The sequence below is a fragment of the Gymnoscopelus braueri genome (assembly GCF_963280865.1).
Source record: "Gymnoscopelus braueri genome assembly, chromosome: 8".
Lineage (NCBI taxonomy): Eukaryota > Metazoa > Chordata > Actinopteri > Myctophiformes > Myctophidae > Gymnoscopelus > Gymnoscopelus braueri.
The window spans coordinates 18,381,046-18,396,654 of record NC_137609.1 but is presented as its reverse complement, the minus strand read 5'-3'; the positions used below and the strand labels follow the sequence as shown (position 1 = coordinate 18,396,654).

At 39.9% G+C, this 15,609-nt stretch overlaps 1 protein-coding gene across 9 annotated transcripts in view; it reads right to left on the bottom strand.

Moving 5' to 3' along the window:
* Positions 1-1,980: 1,980 nt before the first annotated feature.
* Positions 1,981-15,609, bottom strand: part of bbx (BBX high mobility group box domain containing) — a 32,024-nt gene continuing 18,395 nt past the window's right edge. For 7 of the 9 annotated variants that reach the window (XM_080436376.1, XM_080436379.1, XM_080436377.1 and 4 more), the window contains 9 exons: positions 13,955-14,035; positions 13,078-13,140; positions 12,163-12,991; positions 11,704-11,827; positions 11,249-11,403; positions 9,965-10,054; positions 9,202-9,399; positions 8,728-8,920; positions 1,981-6,749 (listed from right to left, as the gene is read on the bottom strand). In XM_080436376.1, coding sequence (XP_080292502.1) covers positions 6,671-6,749; positions 8,728-8,920; positions 9,202-9,399; positions 9,965-10,054; positions 11,249-11,403; positions 11,704-11,827; positions 12,163-12,991; positions 13,078-13,140; positions 13,955-14,035 — 1,812 coding nt within the window. In that variant the 3' untranslated portion in view covers positions 1,981-6,670. The remainder of the gene's footprint in view (positions 6,750-8,727; positions 8,921-9,201; positions 9,400-9,964; positions 10,055-11,248; positions 11,404-11,703; positions 11,828-12,162; positions 12,992-13,077; positions 13,141-13,954; positions 14,036-15,609) is intronic. The other 2 variants (XM_080436382.1, XM_080436383.1) reach the window with 1 other exon arrangement.

Below are 15,609 nucleotides of genomic sequence, written 5' to 3'. Positions count from 1 at the left end.
AAAAATACATCAAAATTGTACTTAAGTATGGTACTTGAGTACACATGTACTTAAGTTACTTTACACCACTGATGATATGAATGTGCATCACCCCCACATACATGAATACTGCACTGTACTGTATGTCTATCACCAGTGAATTCATATACAAATGAATATCGCATTGAATATATGATTGAATATAGTCTACCAACAGTGAACATCTGAATTAATAAGCTATGGATCAACAGAATAGATCCTGAACAAGTTTTAATTGAACGAGCATTAATGTCGATGCTGAGGAGTGTCCTTATGAAGGCCTGAACAGGCCGAAACGTTGACGAGCAATACATTCTGGAGCTTTTTGCAACTACCAGTGTGCAGACTTTATTCTTTTTCAATGCTGAGGAGTGTACCTCCTAACATTAATTGATAGTCATGAACATGGATGAATGAATGAAGTAGTATGGGCGAATAGTAGCATGAGCAGTGATGGTAAATATAACAATATGTAGCCTACTGCAATAAAGTGATAATAAAGTGGTGATGTGCATTGTCAGTAGACCATGTGCAAGAGTCCAATGTTCAGACATCAGCAGTAATAAAGTCAATATTCAGTACTGTGTACATGTCTTTAGGGTCATGTGTGGTTGTGGAGCCTGCATGGTGGCTGCTGACGCAAAGGTGTTGTAATGTGCTGACTGAGGAGGGATGATTCTGTGGCTGAACGTGCTCTTCATCCTCGACAGCTCATCATCCAGGATAGTCAGTGTCTAGCTACCTCCTCATGATCCTCCCCTCCATAACCAGTTGTCCAGTTCAACTTCAGCTACAGACCAGCTTGACCAGCTTGTTGGCATCCGTTGTGTTAATGTAACCCCCCCCTTCATACTACAGCAAAGAGAACACTGGCTACTACAAACTGGCAGAACATCTGCAGCAGCCTATTGCATACATTAAGGACCACCTGAGCCTCCTAGGAACAACAGCTCTGCCCTTCTTTTAGAGGGTTTTTGTTGGACGAGCACTGCATTGTACCCGACACACTAACAACTTGTGACTGTGTTGTATTCCAAATTCACTCTAACCTCATATGTGGCTCCAATAGGCAATAATGCTGTATATGCAGTACAGCAGTACTCTCTTGCATGCCATGCTGGTCAACTGCACAAAGATAGAATACTGAATGTATTGTATAGCCTATAGTGATAGTGTACACCAGCCTTGAAAGTCCTGTACTGCTCCACAGCACTGAATATGAGGCGACGTTGTCCTTGTCACACTTATGCCTGAACAGATGACTCTCTCCAAGTTCATGTTTCTGTACCAAAATGTTTGCACCTTGCAGTGTGCATATGTAGTTCCATTTACAAGCCTTGATTTCATCCTGAGAGAAACATCATAACTAAGCTGCGCTATTGCTAACACCCAACCAGAAACGGTTGCTAGGGGAAAGCTGTCTATTAGATTATGAGACAAGGAAGTAGGTTGGAGACGAGTGGCTTATTGTTGGCATCAGCTGAGCAATGAGGGCGTCTATACCTATAACCCCTTTACAAGGCACTAGACCCCTGGGAGTTGGAGTGCTGAGGTAGAGCTCCAAACCTACAATACAGCCAGCTCCCTTACTGCACATCTTAGTTATCCAAGCTGTTTTACTCATATATAATGAGTTGGCAGTGCCCAGGATCAAACAAAGAACCTTGCGATTCAAAGGCGAGTGTGACGCTGGAGGAAAGACAATGGGGTCACTCATTTGGTCAGGGTTCATCCTCCAGGGGGCATGAATGTGCTCAGCAGGTTTCATGGTAATTCACTCCTTTCATTTTGAGATATCTTGCAATTGGAATATTTGGCCTAATGGTGGCTCTATTGGTAAGGCCTGGGGGTCACAGCAAATTCCATGGCAATCCAGCCTGTAAGTAAGTGTTGGGCAGATGGACCAATCAACATAGCTAGAGCAACAAACAAAAAAAGATTTCAGAGTTCCACAGATTTAATATAATTAGGTTATTTTAATAGGTGTTCAAGGAGTAATAGTTGCGTCAGCAGAAAGTGTAAAAGGAATAATAGTTGCATCAGCAAACAGTGTTATGACATAGGAGTTCTGGGGTGAGGTGGGTGGCAGAGGGAGATGGCTAAGGGATCCCTCTCAAAGCGGGGGTTCCAGTAAGGCAAGGCTGCAATTAACAAGTGGGCTGTAACAATCAAAAAAACATGTCATGATACTAAATATTAACATAATTTAGTGAGCACATGTTGTACAAACTATCAGAGGAAATAGACTTAAAGATCTGGCATAACCTCTTCACAAAAACATGAAGCCACAATCTACATTCCAGTAAAGGGTAGCTATTAGATAATGTAATGCAGATTTATGTATGAATGGATGCATATTCAGTTTTATATTTAATTGTATTTGCCTACAACTATAAAAAATGGATTGTAATAAATAAGTTGAAAACCAAGCATTCAATTCTATTACATTGCAGGAGTGTCCCTGGTTTTACTGTCCTGAACAGCGTCTCAATTCTACTGCAAAGAAAAGGGGGGAAAAGAAAGATCTGGGGAAGAGTTATTGTCCCATCATTAAAAATACAAGAATCTCTCAACCACCACTCTGTTTGCTCACAAATTAAGTCCTTTGGACTTAACACCACACAATTCCAATGAGTTCGCAACACAGCAGCCATCTTGTTACGAAAACTGTTGGTAGTAGCGAACTATGCACCTGGGAACAGTATACCATCACATACATACAGTACAATCAAGACTGAATTGGAATTAGAAAAATACAGGTACAAAATGATTACATTCAACAGACAGTACTAGCACAAAAGGGAATTATTTATAGTCATTTAGGTAACTAATATAGGAATTTCAACTTTATAGAGGCATTTTCTAGATAGAAAAAGTGAGGGGAGTGTGAAATTACAGTATAATATGGCTGTTTTGTAGATGTGTTTGTTATTGACTGGACTCGTATATAGGTATAGTTGTTAAAATGCATAATTCCATTGATGGGGTAAAAATTATATATTTTCTTTTAAGATCATGATCATTTTGGTTTGGATCATAAGGTGCAAATACTGTATATCAAAAGAGCCATTGAGAGGTGCCCTTTTGTTGCACGCTCAAACTCTGGGTTCCCTTCAAACACCAAGAGAAGAACCCCACTACGTCGGTACATAGGATTAGTTGTGCTGATATCATACATGTTACCTGAAGATTTGTACACCTATAAAATGCAGTGCAACCGTTAAGCTAGCTTTCTTTTAACAGAATTTCCATTTGACAATGACTTTCCCTTTTCTTTGGCAACTGTCAATAAACTCACTTGCTATAAGCAAATATATTTATCTTTTTGGGGGAAGACAATTTCTTTGTCTCTGCAAAGAATTACATCGATGTCCAACAGTGGAAGAACTATACAGTTTACTGCTTTGATGAAGTTATCCTTAATGTAACTTACTCTCATATCTGAAAAATATATATACTATTAGGATTATCTTAAAGCATAATTTGTTTCCTTAAACGTCAGTGGGAAACACTTTGTTGCAGATAAATTTGTTAGCATTTAAGGTCCAATTCAATTAATTACTGCATCAATGCATGTTGTGCACTATTTGCACACAAGAGCCTAAATTAGCAGAATATATTCTTAAACCATGTAACAATGCCTTGGCTAAGGCTAAATATAATTATCTCAAGAGGAAAAGGGCATCTCTGACCCTTTTTGTTTTACTCGTTCTCTTGTTTTGTTTTGCTTCTGTCTGTTTGAGTCGGGAAAAACCCACCCAACACATAACTCCAATATCACGATGCAGTCGCAATCAAACGCACACCTCTAAAGGTGAAGTGACAATCCTTAACTAGAAGCGGTGCATTTTATCTCAGTGCCTATTTGCTTAACAGTTAAGCATAGATGCATTCATTTTTGTATGAGCTTGTTCTATTAGACAACAGTCTTAATCCAGTAAACTTGACCTCAGGAAAATAACCACTTAAGTTAACAAAGAAAGAGGAAATCCTACCTAATTAAAAAAAGAAAATGGAAAAAAAAGAAGAAGATTATCAGTAATGCTTAGAACATAACTGATAAGAGAAGAGGAATCAAACATGAACAAAAAAAATGAAAAAAAAGACAAACAAAAAACCTACAACATGACTGATTGATTGGTTGATCAGGCTGTGTTAGATAAAGCAACAAAAGGATATTTGTAGCATGATGGTAACTTCCATGGAAAAGCAAATTGTGGCTGGGACTCTAAACACAGAAACTAACCTGTGATACAAAGCTGTCACTCACAGGTTGTAGCCTGCAGCAGCTATTCAAACTAATTCCAACCCATGGGAAGACAACAAAGGTAGCTTAATCATGGACACGCATGTCCTTTTCCTCAGAACTACTGTTCACACACTGTAAACAGAAGTACAGACAAGAGATAATTGGAAAACGGAATGACTCTGAACTTATAATGACAAAAGAAGAAGCAAGAAGGGATGCCTTTGCATCTAAATATCAGCAAACCGTTGAATTGTGATTGCCAATGAGTGGACAATTACTTGTCAATTAAATCCCAAAGGCTAATGGAAAAACGTTAAGGGGCACTTGATTAATACCTGTCACCACTAGTCCTATTCAGTCTGTCTGTGGGTAGCCTCTTATAATAGGCTTCGGTTTGTGAGCTAACCAGCTTACCAAATAACACCAGTTCTTAAAAATAAGAAGCTCAACTCCTGTCCCTTGAGTCAACATTTCAGAGAACAAGAAAAAAAAATTCGCCCTAAAAATCGCTACTTCACATATTAACGTAGGACCTCTAACTAATAAAACTGAATTAAACATTTCCATGATATATTCTAAGTCAAAGTCTGTGGCCTTAACATGATGCTGCTAACTGAGTCTGATAGGCTTCAGAATGGCTAAACCAGAGTAAGTGAAGAAGAGGCATAATTAGGCATCATTATTCAAACAAACACCTCTATACGCAAGCTACAAATTAGTGCAGTTCGTGTTAAGAACAAAAAATAAGGAAAGAGATAGCACTAATTGGAATAGCCTTTCTAAATGCTACTCAAACTGCAATATCAAGTATTGACACAAACTGCATTTCAGCATTCAAAAATTTTTAGGAATAGTTTGAAGTATTGTGTGTTTGATGGCATTAAAGCTCCAATGTGGGATTTGTCTCCATTAATAAATAGCTATTTAATCCATTTGGACCATGGAAAAGGTTACATAATGCCAATAGGCATCTTAACCATGGTTGGAGATACTCCATATATATACAGCTATTGAAATTTTTGACCGGATAAGACAAAAGCAAGGAACTCTTAGCTGAACACAGGAAGTGGCAATAGCAGCACACACATCAGGCTACGCTTACTGTGAAGTCACAATATTTACAACACCATAACCGATGTTATTGCCTAATTTCATGACAAAACATACAAACATTTAAAGTAAAATTACCTGGTCCGAGGATGCCATTTTTACAAGGGTGGGAACAGTTTACTGCCGAGTTGACGGCACATGAGCGGCAATGGCTGATATACCTTGTTTGTAGAGAGAATCCAAAAAAGTTTTTGTTGCTGTGGGGGAAGATCAGAGAAATAGTGGAAATCCTGGATTTCGGCTTTGAGCAAAAGTGGGCTACAGGCTTTGTGGTAGTATGAAGGTTTAGGTAGGAGGGTTAAGGCTATAGCAAACCATCATTTTTCACACACTACTCGTCTACCAAAATTAATGGTTTTAACGTGGACCTACCACCTGATACTGAGAGATTGTAAATTAACTACAAAGAAATAACAAAACAAAAAAAAACGTTTCCCTCAGCTATGGTCACCTGTGGTGCAAATGTGAGGGGTTTAAAAGGCCTACTCTTAAACATCCTATATACGGATTACAATGCAGTTACCACATTACATTTATACAGTAGCACTTCCTAACATAAGAGGAACGTCAAGGTACACATCAAGTACTTGACCATTATTCCTTCATAGTATGTGTACACCCAGAAAATGTACTTCACAAAAACACCAAGCAGGTTGTAGGTGATGGAAGCCTGTCTGTCATGATAATTTACCCTGGTTAGTTCTGTTTGGGTTGAAGCTGGAAGGAGCAGAAGGGAGTCACAAGAGCCATCCAAACATAGAGGTATTCTACAGGAGGTGGAGGGAAATCTTTCAGCAGGTGTGTGAGGTAAAAAGGTGACCAAAAAGCTGTGTTTTTGTATAAAACAAATGCTGTGTTAAAATGCAAATTTTTGCAAGACCTGACCTTTAAAATGGCCTCTAACTGGGGGAAATAAAGAAAGAAAGGGTACACGAAAACCCATGACGACCATCTCTATAAGGGAAGCCATGCACTGGGGGGTACAGCTTGGTTCTTCCACAGGTCCTACTGTCGGAGCGTCTAAAGGGAAGAGAGGAAATCAGAAAGGCACCCTCCTCCTACAAAAGGAAGGCTATAAGAGAACACTGAGATGGCAGGGGGGGGCAGTGGAAGGAGAACCTCTCTCCCCCACGGACCAGAGCTCAAGCTAATTCACCACAGGGGGAGGTGGAGTCTGTCCAAAGATTCCTGTTCAGTCGCCCTTTCGGCACAGGGCTAGGACATCAAAGAACATGAAGCTCGGGTGCTAGCGTCCATGTTTTTAGCTTCTCATGACAGCAGCGGAGCAGCGTTTCACTGGTCAGCGCAGGATATGAGGACTGGAGTCTGGGCTAGGTCCTTCTTCTGACTCTCAGCCATGCCCCGCTGGCCTCTGAAACGACAGGGAAGGAGAAGACACGAGGTTGGGGAAACAGTATTGAATAAGTGTTCATGTTTAAAAGGAGATACAGTGTAGGTTTGTGATGTATAAGGGATTATTTTATGACTTACAGGAGATATAACAAAATGTCTCTCATTGAAATCTAAAACAAATGTCTTTCATTGAAAAAGGTAAAAAAACATTAAGACATTTCATACGATCTATCATTAGTAAAATACGTGTTAAATGGCTTTATATTCTGATAGTACTCTCAAGAGTGTTTGTTAACAGTAACAGCAGTCTCCCAACTCACCAGCTGTTTAGTAAACAGCAAACACATTTTTCAATCAGAGAGAACTTATACAGGATAAACAAGTGAAAATGGAAATGATGAAACAAAAAAGCAAGCAGCCGTTGTTCAGCAGCAGAGCTTAAACACAGACCTTGGTGCTTGTCTCTGAATGTATATCAAATACCAATACATTTTAGGTGATAAATATGCCATACAGTTGCTCGATCTTGATTACTTCCACATCCACACTAGTTTCAATATTCGGTAAGTTGCATAGAGTTACATTGAAGTTTGTTTCGGTCACTGACTCACGCAACTGGCACCCGCCCTTCCCACTCCTTTTTGTTTGTTTTCATTTTCAACAGAAAAGATGCTCTAGACAGCGTTTGGTGTGAACATAGCCTAAGACTAGTACAGTAAATGTGCTCAACAGAACACAGACCTAGGCAAGGAGGCAGCTTGTCCATAAATTGTTGGGGTGCAATTTTATGCAATATGTAGTGGGGGTCCCTGCTTCATCTCTCTCTCAGCTAAGGGGTCCTCCTTAAACGTTGAACACCACTACTCTAGAAGAAGACTGTAGAAGGGGGTGCATTGCCTAAAAAGTTTGGGAACCGCTGTATTAGAGTAATGCATTCATTAATTTACTATGTGAAAAGTGGTCTACACTTTTCTATGCTAGTCTATAGCATATGTAATAAAAATCAGGGAGGTCAAGTAGCAATTAGTGTGAATCAGCTTTTAATCAATTCAAGGTCAATCTTTCCACAGAATTGCATGGTGTTAACATAAAACATTCATTACGTATGTGCCTGTTTGTGCAAGTTACGCCCCTTTTGGCCAATCACCACGTAAAGTCAATCAGTTTTTCATTGGCCCGTGACCAACCTTTCCACAAAGTTGCTTGACGTTACATGAATCTGTTTGGAATTGATGTGCCTTTTTGTGCTTGGCCATGTCCACAGCCATGCCCCCTTTTGGCCATACAACATGTTAATCAGTTCTTCCCTGGCCTATGACCAACCTGGCCTTGCGCAAATCCATTGCTAAAGTTCATGGCAATCTGGCCATTCGATTTTGAGATATCTTGTGTGCAAGTGGATGTTTTGGCCTAAGGGTGGCGCTAAAGGAGAGAATTAAGGTGAACAGCAAAACTAGCCAGTTATTTTCCTATATCTTGCTTAATATAAAGATCAACCAAGCAACACTGTAATCATTACAGGACCACCGCAACAGGGAATCAATTAGCCATGTTGGATAGTCTCAGCGATAGCAACTCTTAGCTTGTCAGCAACATTTATATTTCTGAATTGCCTACAAGCTACCATAATCGTATTTCTGAATTGCCTTCTTTACATTTATTGTTGCTCATCTCTTGTATCAATTTATGAAATGGGTCAAAATGATAATACAAATGAATATACAAGCTACAAGTTTACAAAAGTGCCAATAGAAGTTACATGTTTAACCACACAAACACTAGCCCTATTCTGGGCATGACATAATAGGCAAACATTCACATCTACAAGCTCACAACTCATCGCAGCGTGATGCATTGCGATATGAACCAAGGGAACCAAGTATAGACGCCTTGGGGACCTTGGTCAACAAAGTGTGGTTTAAGTGGTTAATAATGGATAATGTAGAAAACTATTAATAGGATTTTCAATGTACACTGACACTTGGGAGACAACCTACCTGTGAACGTTTTCCATGGCTGCAACCTCAGCCAGTGCAGCCAAGCTGAAGAAAGCAGGCAACTCTTGTGGTACAGTGCTTCTGTCTGCCTCCTCTGGTCTGGGGGTACTATAGCACCCCTTTTCTTTGCATAAATTCTTTTGGGGTAATGGCTTCTCATCCTGTTCCTGGTTTAGGTCCCTAATTTTGTCTTCTGTAAAAGGAATCAATAAATAAAAGGCTTTTATTCTTTACATAACTTCATCAGCCTACATGAGACTCAAACTCGCTCTCTAACAAGCAGAGAATGGAATGAGCTATTTTCAATGGGATGTTGAATTTCAGATATAGTTTTCCAGAAATGTCCATAGATTATTTGAATGAGGATACAACAACATGTTGTAGGAGTTGAGGGTTATTTGCAATTTATGAGTTTGTGGGTTAATTATCAAATAAACTAACTAACCAACTACATACAAACATTTTTTTACTCACCCTCAACTGGGGACACACTGCCGTCAGCTGTGCGCACCAGATGGGTGATCTTGCTCTTCCTCGCCTTTCGCTTCTGGCTGCCCACTAGCATCTCTATACTAGTGGCAACCTGGGCATCTGGGCACATTGTGGCAATGGGGGCACATGATTTGGCTTTGGAAGCAGTATCCGGCATGGTGGAATCACTCTGCACCACTACTATGGAGAAAAGGTTAAATCACAATGGTGCTCTGGCTTGAGATGAGTTGGGGATTTCTTCTTCTCTACACAGCACTACTGTACACTCTCCAAAGAGCTTATTGTTCTGTTAGTTATGGTAAATGTTCATACAGTGTATGGAAATGCACATCAATGGCGCAATAAGCTATTTAAAATGTTCTCAGTAATAAAAATCTGTGTTCATGCAGTTATACATTTGATATTATCACGCAAAAAACACTGAATGCACAAAGCTGAATAAATAGGTCTTAATTAAGAATTCAAATCCCTATTTATATGAATAATATTTGTGATTTAAAAAGAAACTACGCAATGAGGTTAGGCAAAAAGTAAGAACTCATTTACACTCATTGGTCAACTTGATGGAAATGGTGTTTTGTTTGTTTTTGTGTTAAATCTGTTAGAAAACATTTGGAAATAATAACATGGAATAAAGAGAACATTAAGTACAATCAGTTAGTGGCACTTGAAAGCACATTAAATCGTCTTGAATTCACATCCTTACATACTAAAATACAATCATCACATCAATAGTCTAGTTCACCTTTATCCACAGCACTTGGTTTCTCCTTTTTGACTTTATGCTTCCTAACAATCTTGTGGAATGATGTCTTTTTCTGAGATGGAGATGACCCTGATATAACAAAAAATAAACAAACAAAGAAAGAAAAAAAGAGCATGGGAGTGCCATGTTATGATGTCAAAGTGCCTTGGATTTAACAAAGAATGTTCTGAATAACACAAGTCATGAAAAATGCAACACTACATTTAATGAGTAGAGCAGGCCACAGATGGGATGATAGGAAGGAATTATTTCATTCATTAAAGCTACAATCTGTATATTACCTCTCTCCTGGCGGAGATAGGTAATTGCAATAATGTCCAAACTACAATAAAGATGGCGGCGCATATAGTGCCAAATCCAGTCCAAGTGGAGAGTAGGAATACCTCCTCCAAGCACTGCAGATGTCCTAGTTGTTTTGAATCAACATACTATTCTTCTGATTACAGTGATGTATCAATCTTCCGGCATGTTCTTTTAGGGTCAACTTGGTGCATAGAAATCATAGAAAAGAACGGGTGATTCATTGTTGGATATTTTGTGGTTGTATGCTATTTTTATGCCAACCAACTACACTTTAAAGAATGTCCATAAAGACTGTCTGCCGATGTCTGGACTAATAATCCTCAAGCGTCCATCAGTTGAGTTAGGGAACATTTGCGGTTACCTGATGCTAGTAGTACTTATTACTTAAATCTACTTAAAATCGTGAAATATGTCATTGTTTGCTGATGCTATTGCGCTGGTATTGATTACCAATGGCCATTGTGTTGTTTGAAATTTGAGAATGATGTTGGTTATAATACCTATGTTTTATTGCAAACTATCCCAAAAAACTGATTATGTGCCCCCATTGTTCCCCACATGATTGTATTTACTTCAATTTAGCAGATGGCTACTTCATTAAACCACTTTCAAAGTGGCGTCCCTATTTTTGCTAGATTATAGGCGGAACTCTCTGAATATTTCGGGCCCGGGGTCCCATCTTCATTTCTCATATGATGGTGGTTGTTGCTGCAGTTCCCTGCTCTACAAGTCTTAACCAATAGTTTTGCGCTAGGACAAAACAAACCATGAAATGTAACAATGAATACATTCCGTCATGCAATCCCAATAGTGATAGCTGTGTTGTTTCACCCGGCAAAGTAATGGTGGATTTGGACACGTCCTGAAATACCCATATGTGTCTAAAAAAATACCAATAAGTCCCAGATTGTAACTTTATATTTGTCCACTAAACAACGGTTCAAGTAAGTTGGTTCTTACCTTTGCCAGTTTTGGGCGCTTCCTCCTGTGTTGTGGAGATGTCCGGTTTCTTCTTCTTTGCAACAGCAGATAAGTTCTTCTTATCAAATGTCATCGGACTGTACTGAGGCAGACTGTTGAACTTCTTCTCAAACTCTTCCTCCAGTTTTCCAAGGCTGAAAATAGGCGTTTCAAGTTGAGCGCTTGATTTATTTGCACATAATAAAATGCTAAAATGCAATACAATTACTAAAAAAAATAAAAAAAAGTGTAAAAGGTGAGTTTTAAATATCACTACATGATAGATATTATTTACATGTAAATTATATTTTTCAAGAGCTCATTGGCAGTAGCCAGATACTGCATCAACCACATTATTCACAACATCCCTGCTTCAACCCCTAGTCTAAAAAAAAAGCAGAAATGCCAAAATAATGTTTATTAAACTGTGCAAAATAATAAGACAAAATACTGACCCCTGCGTAGACTCATCTTTGGACTTGGACTTTTTCAGTTTCTTGGGGTTACTCGGCCCCACCTGAGAAACAGCCCAGTTGTCATCAGTCCAGTTTCCATCATCAGATCCACGGCCTCTTTTACCTAGAAGGTGTAGAACAATAACCTTGCAGATTACTGGTATTTACATTAATTATAGCCAACCTAGCTCACAATTTGTTCACTGATTTGCCTTAAACCATTAAACCCCTACTGTATATACTTAGTTGACCGGGATCCCCCAGGGCTCCATACTTGATTCACTCCTTTTTTCTTTACCTTTACACCAAATCTCTTCACTAAAAATACAAGCTCACAACGCGTTGCTTTGCAACATGTTTGGACATATTGTGAGCTTGTAGATCTGCAATTATTTGCATAATATTCGCTCCAGAATAGTGACGCGAGGGTTTACGTGGCTGACTCTAGATATGGGTTACCTCGGTCTATGTTGGCTCTCAGAGATGTCAGCATTCCTTCAGAGACCAGGGTCTTGTACAAGGCCCCTTTGCAGCTTCTCTCTGACTTCCTGGACCCGCGGGCCTCTGCATCAACCTGGTCGTCCTTCATCCGCTCCTTCTCTTCCTCATCGAGTTTCTCGTGCTGCAGAGGGCTGGAGGGGTCGTCATGCTCCCCCACGCTGCCCTGAGCTTCTGTGCTTTTAGTCTCTGCTTCGTCCCCGTCTTTCTCTGGGAAGACAGGCATCGTCTCCTCCTTCATCTCCACCTCGGCAAAGTCAAGCCGCTCGCTGTGCCCACGGTCCACCTCCATCTCTTCCTCGCTCTCCTTTGAAGGGGTCTTGGCTTTGGGCTTGCTCTTCTTTTTGGGCAAGCTAGAGGAGCCCCCAGCGGCGGCACTGACTTGAGTCCTCTTCTTGGGTTTTTCCTCTGCCTCTTTCCACGCCCCTTTGGCCACCGCCTCAATCGTGCAAAAGATGCTGTCCAGGTCCGACTCCACCTGACCGCCTTTCTTCTTAGCTGAAGGGCTCCCATCGTGGGCGTTTGACTCTTTCTTCTTGCCCTTCTTTTTGACACGTGCATTTTGGCTGCCGGTTTGCGCAGTAACGACGTCGGCCGAGGTAGAGGAGGAAGAGGGAGAGGAGATGGAGGGCAAGGGGGGTGACGTTTGAGGGGACAAGGGATGGTCTCCTGTCTGCTCCTCTTCCTTGACCTCTGTGTTTGTTTCGTCTTGGACAGAGGACGGAGACGTGGTGTCCTGTGGCTGGGAAGCTGCAGTCTCCATCTTGCAGGCTTCAGACGCCAAGCACATCTAACAAAAAATAATTCAACATTTATTCATGCCATCTGAAGGTATGGAATCAAACTCTACTGGATATGTGTTGACTCTAGATTTACCTCAGCAAGCTGGAAGAGAGCAGACTGCGGGCATTGCTTTCCCTCTGGTGCCATAGATGTAGACTGTGAAGACACATTTATTAAATTAGAGTAGAGGAGTTAAGGAAAAACCCAGAATTTGTATTAATGGACATTTACTGCCAACTCCCAGAGCCAGAAACAGGACTTTTATGACTCTGTCCTCCAACACCCTGGTCTTACGTCCTCCTACACGTTACATTAATATATACCGTAGATCCATTGAAAATGAATTGGAAATTATGGCTTCGAGAGCCACACAGGACATTTTCTGTACACGCAGGTAGATTATTGTATTTAGAATAGCATCTCTGCTATAATATTGCTCATGTGGGTTATAAGGCTAAACGGAATAACTTTAGTTAGTCACTTACGGCACAGTCCCCTACATGCTTTCTGGAGAGCAACTCTTGAACTTGTGAAATAAACTTGGGAAATGAAAAAATAAAAATAAATGCCCCCCCAGATAATATAAACAAAACAAAAAAGTTCTTTAAAACCTTGACAAATTTCATTGTGATACAGATGAAGAGGACCTTAAAGTATACTATGTTTGTGCCGTTGATCCGAGGCGGAACACAATCGATTGATTAATCATTAAAATGAACATGCTCTGATGGGTGGGCTGCAAACGCTTTCAAGATTTTCAAATGGGCCCTGATCCAGAAAACTTTGGGAACTACTGTTCTAAGTGCAATAGTGCTTGGAAAGAAAATACGGCAATCTCTATACAAACGGTTGAGATTTTAATTTTTCTAAGCCATGAGCTTTAAGATGAATGACTATACATCCATGGCATTGAACGACTAAATGATCAAATTCAGTGCAGAATCAGAAACTTGAGTTATAATAATCATACCTCTGTCGGTGGGGAAAGTGGAGCCTTGACTGTGCTTTTACTGATGTCGGGACCTCTCTTCTGTATGGTTTCAGATGATCTCTATAGATAGAAATGGGATTTATTTAGCCAATGAATTCAGCCACAATCAACCAAATACACTGCCAATCACTGATCTGCTGGGGAACAGGGGCAAGCATTCCATTGTTATTGGATATTATAATGATAGGAAGCAATTTTTCTTTCAAAAGATGGCGAACAGGACTTCCTCTTGTTACCAAATGTTCCAATAAGCAAGTGCAGATGCAGCATAACATGACACAACCACGTTCAATTAAAACCTATACGCTGTAACCTTTTGATCATTGTACTTGAGCTTTGCTTCTGCCAGCAATTTTTGGCATAGTATTCATTTTACCCCATCTACACAAAAGCTAATTATAAATATTGAGATGTTTGAAGGTCAGACTTATAGATCTGTTGGCAGGACCGTCATCAGGGGGGATAAAGGGTACAGATCCCCCTCTCAGCCCATGCAAAGGTCTCTGATTGACCCCTACAACTATTTACTTACTGCAGGGGTCTTCAATGTTTTTCAGGCCGTGGACCCCTTAGCTGAGAGAGATGAAGCGCGGACCCCCACTACATACGGCACTATTAGACAGCACTATCATCAGTGTTGTGTAAATTAATGTCTTTCGTTTGTTTGTTTACACAGTATCTTTTCTATTAATATGTTGAACTCCCTCTACACAAAACCTCCTCGCCGAAAATTGCCGCCACAACACGCGCAGCTATTTTTGGCAAATGTTCCCCCCAGAATAGGGAAAAAAAGTTCCTATCACACAAAGATTTGGCGGCCCCCTGCAGTAATTCTGAGGACCCCCTAGGGGTCTAGGACCCCTTGTTGAAGACCCCTGACTTACTGACTTATGTCACTAACAATAGTACATGACAAATAAATGTATTGTTATCATTAAAACATACAGTATGTCAACTCCTGTGGTTATTGTGAAAATAGTGTAATCTAAATCACTCTAAATATTGAGGGCGCGGGTTTGTGCATCGTGAAAATGATTGGCCATATGTGTCACTCATGTTTGTCCCATAGGGCAGCCATTTGTACACTGTCAAGAGTTATGGGGGTCCATGGCTTTATACCAAACTGGAGTCCTTGAAATTCTGCCCTAGGAGAGAGAATGCAAGCTTTATGAGAGCTTAACCCATTCAATCTGAGAATGCATCTGTGTCATTTTAGATTTGAGCTATAACCATTATTTTAAACTTTGGCTATTCAAAAATAGCAGAAATAGTAGCAGAAATAATGCTTAAATGGAAAGATAAACTCCCACCAACTTTCAAATCATGGGTTAATGATGTTATGCATCATTTGACTTTGGAGAAAATTCGCTACTCCACAAGGGGGTGTGCTCTGAAATTTTACACCATCTGGCAACCTTTTTTAACATATATAGAGAGACTGAATGCTGCTGACATTAATGACCCATAAATTGACCCCACTGAATTTGTTTTTGTATTATATTTTTTGTGTATTTTTTTTAAATTCATTTTAAATCTTTCTTTAATAATATATATATATTCTACTGTGTAATTTTTTGACTTGTTTTATTTTCATTGCAATTGTGTCTTATTTGTTTGTATTGTCCTTTGTGTTA